The sequence below is a fragment of the Aplysia californica genome, unplaced genomic scaffold (assembly GCF_000002075.1).
Source record: "Aplysia californica isolate F4 #8 unplaced genomic scaffold, AplCal3.0 scaffold00211, whole genome shotgun sequence".
NCBI classification, from domain to species: Eukaryota; Metazoa; Mollusca; class Gastropoda; order Aplysiida; family Aplysiidae; genus Aplysia; species Aplysia californica.
In genome coordinates this window covers 296,568-303,842 of record NW_004797481.1, presented here as the reverse complement: position 1 = coordinate 303,842, position 7,275 = coordinate 296,568, and the positions used below count along the sequence as shown (strand labels likewise).

Here is a 7,275-nt window from a genome sequence, read left to right as displayed (position 1 = left end):
GGGCAGAAAAGACGTGAGCGATCAGAGTGAACTCTGAACTCATTCTCTTGGCCTTGTCCTAGGCTAGGCCCTATTCACGATGTGGGTGGGCCACGGGTGGGCCTGTAATTCATGTTTTCGCTGTTCTATCTTTCAAACTATTTACTTGAAAAAAATAATGTTTACAAAATATTATATTCAAAACATCTGAATACGTCACTTTTATTGTTGATATGTTACATATTCATGTTTCGAATTCATGTTAAAGAAAATATTGCCACATCTGACTTGGTATCAAAACCACATTCGGGGGATCCCATCTTATCGGTAGGAGAAATAAGTAGGTCAGAACAGCCTCAACACATTCTCTTTTCTTCACACACTGACAGTGAGACTGTGAGACAGAAGAATGCCACAGGCCAAGATGGAAGACAGGGAGCGACTGGCTTCAGGATATTCGTCAAATAACGTGCCGATCACTCCTCCAGGATTAGAGGCAATATACTCAGCATGCCGACGTCTTTATCCAGATCAACCAAATCCATTACAAGTCACAGCGCTGGTCAAATACTGGTATTTTGATTCTCGTGTCCTTCTTTTTCTTGACTAGACTAGGCCTGTGGCTTGACTTTGTCAGTAGACTCTACTCTGCTACTTTATTTTTGTATTGAAAATCTGAGTGTCAATGGGCCACCATACCATGACCACAACCATATTTTGATAAAAGTGAGTGTCCTCCTAAACAATTGTTTTAAAAATTAAATATTGTGACAGCTTTTGTTGCCCTATCTTGAAATGTCTTTGAACTGTCAATCCCCTTTCACTGGTTAGCTGGTTAATTCTGAGATTCGGTGGTCTCTTACTTTCTTGATTAGGAGTTCCTGGTCCTGAATCTGAGGATAAAAAGCTTCTAGTGAAGTACTAAAATTTGAGTAGAGTCTAGAATCTAGAAGTTGAATGACAGTGGAGTAGATCTAGATCTAGAGGTACCTAGAGTCTGCTTACTTAGCAAAATTACGTCTCAGTGTAGACTTTTGACGAGGGCCTACCAGTCATATCGTCACACGGTCATTTCGTCACAGCGGTGCAGTCAAGACTAGTCTAGTGTTGTAGTTCACCAGTGACGAGTAGGGTCTACCAGTCATTTCCGATTTCATCACACGGTCATTTTGTCACAGCGATGCAGTCAAGACGTCCCAGTCATCTTGTCACACCCCAAACACACTTTTAACTCTTTTATCCTGCGTCTGTGCCCAGATGCGTATCTTATCAGCAACTGATTACGTCGGACGTGCCGGGCAGGCCGCCGGGGTCACTCAGTGTGTACTGTTGATGTACAGCGCGTGCGCCGGGAAACGTGTGTTTTCACCATGAATACCACACAGGAGTGTGATAACCGATGATGAAAATAACGCTCTATCTTTCATAGCTTTCTATAAAATAAAGTGTTACAAACACATGAATAACCCCCTCTCACAAGCTGACATTACGAGTAGTTACGCCCATTCGAATGGACGCTGTTGTTGATATGAATGACCTGAGGTTCGAAAGGGGCTAATTTAGGTCAATTTCCGAATGTTTTACACTCAAATTGTTCTTTGTACCTGCACAATGGTATTCAAAACTATCAAACAAGCTTATAAATTTTTTATCAGGTAGTATCATTTCATACAAAATCAAGCTCATTTTAAAAATATGTTGTATAGAGAAAAATGGAAGTCTTGTTTCCTGACTATCCTTTCGAGCTCCTCATGTCTAAGTGGGTCAATTTCTTCTATAATTTCATTGGACGAACATCTAGAGCTACCAACTTGGCATGTTTTGAATGAGACGTATGCTTCGATTACGAACCAACGCAAGCGGTTCTAGAAGAAGGCCACAAACGCACACAAACTCAAGCAGACTGACGCACACACACTTGACCTGCGTGAATGGGGATCCAACTCTGGACCCGAATGACACATAAGAGGATGCGCGCTGCGCATGCGCTGAGCCAGGGGCTACACTGATTCGGGACCAGAACGTAGGCGAGGTGCCGAAATAGGCTTATCGGGTGACATAAACCCGGCTCCCGCAGGATGAGGGTTAAGGTTGAATGGAGACAGTCATTTCGTCACACATTTGCAAACATCAAACACTATCATTGGAATGATTGATTGATTCTCATGTCAGTCGCAAACCAGTTTTTAGGGGAGGGTGGGATGGTGTTTGAAACTAAGAATCAAAAACTGTTCAATGAGAGGTATGATTGGCAAGATATTAAATTAGTTCTGTTAAAAAAATTAATTAGCTATATCTGCAATTTTGTTAAAACCTAGACCCTTACTTTCAAATGAAGCCTTCTGACTAACTCTTTACCAGACTTTGTTTTTGCCTTATTTGAACTATTTTTCATTTGACGCTCATACATTATAACCTCTGCTAAAACAAATATTTTTCAACAATGGAACAGTTTATACGAAGATTTAAGTTACGTTAAAAAAGAAATATTAAAATATATATATAATATTAATAATATAAGTTTTTAAAAATCTTAAGTTTGGCTTAAATTACTTAAAAACAAGAGGACGCGGCCCAACGATATGTGCTTGAATTGATGATTTAGGATAAAGACTGCTGGTGGCACTGATCCTCCAAAACTCTTCTACTTCTAGCATACAATTTTGGAGAGATAAAAGTGAAGTCATTTCGTCACTCATAATTGGGGTGTAGTGACAAGATGACCGTGTATGACGAAATGGCAGATTTCCCTATTGACACTAGTTTTGGTGGCTAATCACTGATCTCTTAGATATGTATATATAATATATGTGACACAAGACTTGGGAGAGATGACATAGAGACCCCTTCATAGAGTCTACTTAGACTAGTTTAGTGATTATAAATCATAGAGTAGTATATTACTAGTCGAGTGTGAATGAGTATGAGAGTCTGTGGACCATGTGTCATGCCATTATAGGCCTACCTTTTCTGTTAAATTGCTGCAATGATGACTTACGCTACTCAAAAAAAGTAAATAAAAGTATTATTTCAACCTCATTTTGTTTTCTAAAAATATGTGGCCCAGCCCACTGGGAGCAGGGAGACCCCATATAATCTGCTCTCGGTTGACAAAACACCTTTTTTCATTTGTGGCGCCAATTTTTTAAATATTTTTTTTGGGGGGGGGCTATTATATTGATAGCCTGATCAATTACCATACTTGTGTGAAAAAAATCAAAGTGAAACTGTAACTAGTTTTTAAAATAAAAATTAGAATTCAAATATCGGAAGAACATCTTTTCTTTAATGGTTCATGTTTTTTCTCGAAACTACTGTGAATTTTAATTTTTAAAAAGGGGTTTTGTCAGCTGACAGGAGCAGAGATGTGAAAGTTTTTAATGGAGAGTTCAAGCTTACTTTTTTACTTACTTACCTTTTTTAGTCTAAAAGTGTAGCTTGCTTTACCAGTTCCAGAACTGTTTATTGCCTGAAATTTTTAAACCTTTCAGGGAATAAGAATTCTGGGAGAAATTCTATAGGCCTAGGCTCAAATGTGTCCGACAGTGGTTTTAGTTGTTGTTATACTAACTCTTAATCCTCCTCTATAGTCTGTTAACTTTCTCGACATGTCCACAGTTTCTTGCGATTTTCTTGAAAAGTTTAATTTTTATAAGATTTTCATGTTAACTGCACATTAAATGGCTCATCAAGGTGCTAAATTTTCTAAACCCTTTCATCTTTGGAATAATAATATTATAATGTCCTCAGACCCAAAAATTTCATGTTGTTTTCAAGTCCCGTCTGATACTACTTGTATTGTTAATGCCTACTGATATTGACTCTGCCTCTCTGTTTTGCTTAAAATTGTAGGTAGATGACTGGTGCGAGATTATTCACCACCAGACCTTAGCCTTCTTTTGTGTGAAAAATGTATAAAAGCATTGAAAACTGAAGCCTCCTGAGCCTCTGGCATCAATGTTGCCTAAATTCATGCAATAGTCATGAAGTGAAGTCAAAGATCAAAGTACCGAGTTATGATATAAAATTATTCTTATCATGTATGAAACATGGTTGACTTATTTTCTCAGACTTTAGCAAACAAAAATATAATATTTAAAAACAATTTATAATACACAGGAAGGAAGAAAGTCACGTAAAAATGAATTATCATTGTACCATTATTTTTATATCTCTACAATATGAATATATATATGCAAGACAATATTTTAATTTTGCACTGTGTATAATCGCCCAGATGTGTTATTTGTCTTTCAAGTGAAACTTGTATCAAGACTCAAATTCCTTTTGAATTTGTCCTGTCCATTTTTGGTAGAGCTGGGTCGCGAGCGCGAGAACGGAACTGAATCGCCATTCTTCCCTGCGGAACGCGATTCGCGATTCACTTCAGCGGAATAGTATCGCCTTCCGGTTCACTCCCCTGTCGCTGTCACCACCTTGCGGCTTGTTTGTAACCTACTGCTGGGTCGCGAGTCGAGTTGCGAGCGCAAGAACGAAACGGAGCACTTAGTATGGCTCCCCTTATTTTACAAAAGAAGCAAATCATGGGGGGGGGGGGGGGGAATTTATGGGGTCGCTAATTGAGGTCAGCAGAGCAGCGCAATGATTCCTAATGAAGGGTGGGGGGTGGAGAGGATGGCGGGGTAACAAGAGTGGGACTTGCGAAGTGGCGTTGATATGACACTGTTCCATCTCACGCATACAACGGGCCCGAGGCTTAGTGTTCCTCGAGAGCTCGCGAACTCCCGATTCTTTGAAGCCGACTGAATCGCGAATCGCCACTGTCAGATTTAGCGAGCAGGATCCAGCTCTAAATTTGGACTATTGTAACTCTGGTCTTGCAAACCTTCCTGCTAAAGCTCTTTTCAGACTGTGGTAGCTCTAATATCTGACTATCAGGGGCCATGGTTAATTTTTATTTTTAGGAGCCTGAAGCCTCTAAGGGAGCATGTAAGTGATGTTGCTTAAACCTCCCTGACTTTCTTCCATAATATACCTCATAATATTGAATATTAAAGTTTTTATTTTCATGTAGCATGAAGCTTTAATTGTTCCATATTTCTTTCAATGATTCCGCTGTTTAAGTTATTTTGTTTGTGAATGTATTCTGTTACTCTTTTCGCTTAATCAGTAATGGTGAAATAATTCACTCCAATGATAGGTGAAGAGCACATCATGAATCTTTATTTTTAAAAAAAAACGTTTGCCTAATAATTTTGGTTGAAGATTGTTCGGGAGAGTTATAAAACTTTTGGGCAGGGTGACATAATGACGTGACTGGAAACATCTTTTGGACTGATGTATCTTTTCCCCTCTTGGATTTTTCCATTATGCTCAGACAGGTATATACACAGTGGAGTCCACTTAAACCAAGCATGATTAATCTTAAAACAATGTGGTAAATCGAAAGAAAAATTTTTTCCTGATTTCAATTTGAGCAACTTCTTTAAACCGAAAACTCGGGTAAGCCAAAGAAAAATCAGGCAGTCCTACAGATTTCAGTTTAAATGGACTTCACTGTATATGCTTAGGCTGGGTTGTTGGGAGAAGATTATATATATCAGTTTTTATTTCTCTGAAATGATTAATGCATGACTACTGCATGGTCTGGCATGCTCAAAGTGGGCATCTGGAGTCCGCTTTTGAAGACTGCAGTTGATTTCTAGTATGTGGCAAATCAGCTCAATGAGGATAGGATTTTGTCTTAAAAGAATAAGATATAGTTTGATCATAAGTCTATGGTGCAACTGGTCAAATATTTCGTGAACAAGCCTATTAATCGAACTTTAACTCTCCGGCTTTTGCACATGATTGACTTTTGTATCAATTTGTCATGTGTGTGAGAATCAGGAAGTGCTGTGATACCATTTTCCACGTGAGGAAGGTTTATAATTATAAATAGTATTTTATATAAATGTATGAAGAAAGTTAAGTAAAGTCTTTTTTTTTCTTTTAGGTATAATTTCAAATGATCTAAATCTTGAATGTATCACGAATACGACTTTTCTCGTGAAAGCATAACGTACCCTGCCGAAATCATAGGATCATGCTCTGGAACATAAATAAAAAGTTTTCTGCAGTGCGTCGGGTCCTTATTTGTGCCGTGCAGGCGTGGGAGGTGTGGGGGGCACTTCAAGTGTCAGGGATCTTGTAGGTCTTTACGATCATAGCGGGACTTTTGTTCCCCTTGACCACCCTTAACTGCGAAGCGTTTGTGAAGTGTTTGCGGCTCCACATGTACGGAGGGCTTTATGTTTTGGTCCCGGCGATTGGGGGTGTTCGGGCTGGTCTTCGAAAACTCTCTTTACAGGGTGCTTAGTGTGGGAGGTTCATGCTGCGCGTCTGTGGAATAATGCTACCTGTCTCACAGCTTTGGTTGTGCGAGCATATAATAATATATAATAATAATATGGCGTGATGTGGATTAGATGAAATAACAAATGTGACATCATCATTTTCGCCCGTGAAGCCCAAACTCGATTTTGCTAGTTCTAATAGGTTTTTCAAAAATGATATTATAATTAGCAGTATCTGTCGTGAATGTCCTCATTCGCGAACTTCGCACATTCCACTTCCTCCCGGTGACTGGTGCCATTTTGCTTTACTTTGTGGGAGGAAAACGGACTAGCTGCATTACACCTGGTCGTCGTCGTCGTCGTCATCATCATGATCGTCATCATCATCCTTAGCCGAAGTGCCAGATCTGTGACGGACATAGACGATCATGGTTCTCCCTTCATGTGAATTCCTTTGCGCGGATGCTCAAAAAATAGCTCCATTATCTGGATCGTTTCCTATCACCCAATATAGCTTACCTGATATTTAAACAAATACCTATGCGCCCAATACAGCAACACATTTTTTAATGGGGGAGAGGGGCAAGGAGGAGGGGGAGTGGGAGCAGAGAGGGGGCAGGGGTGGGTGGGGAAGAGAGAATTTTAAGCACGGAAAGCACTCAGGACTTATCTTATAGTAAACATAGACTGGTGTTTACAAAGTTGGTCGTTTCAGTGCGTGGTTTTTACTTCGTTGCGACGCCAAAAACGTCCGCTTTGGTCACTGCTCTTACACAACCTAACAGTGTTGAAAGGGGCGTTGAACCTGTACCATTTCAACATTTTATTGGTCACTGCTGGGAACCCGTCCCATTGACGTTTGGCTTGGCAAGCAATGGCACAAACTAATAATTACGGTGTACCCTGTAAATAGGGTTTTTGCTACTTGGCTTCCCAGGAATTGTTGCCCTGGTCTGTGTAGTTTCGAGTCCGTTGGGGGCCGCTGGGTAGGGGGGCGGGC

At 39.9% G+C, this 7,275-nt stretch overlaps 1 protein-coding gene across 2 annotated transcripts in view; it reads left to right on the top strand.

Moving 5' to 3' along the window:
• The first annotated feature begins 346 nt into the window (after positions 1-346).
• Positions 347-7,275, top strand: part of LOC101857721 (suppressor of fused homolog) — a 24,862-nt gene continuing 17,933 nt past the window's right edge. For both annotated transcript variants that reach the window (XM_005099374.3, XM_035970029.1), the window contains exon 1: positions 347-552. In XM_005099374.3, coding sequence (XP_005099431.1) covers positions 389-552 — 164 coding nt within the window. In that variant the 5' untranslated portion in view covers positions 347-388. The remainder of the gene's footprint in view (positions 553-7,275) is intronic.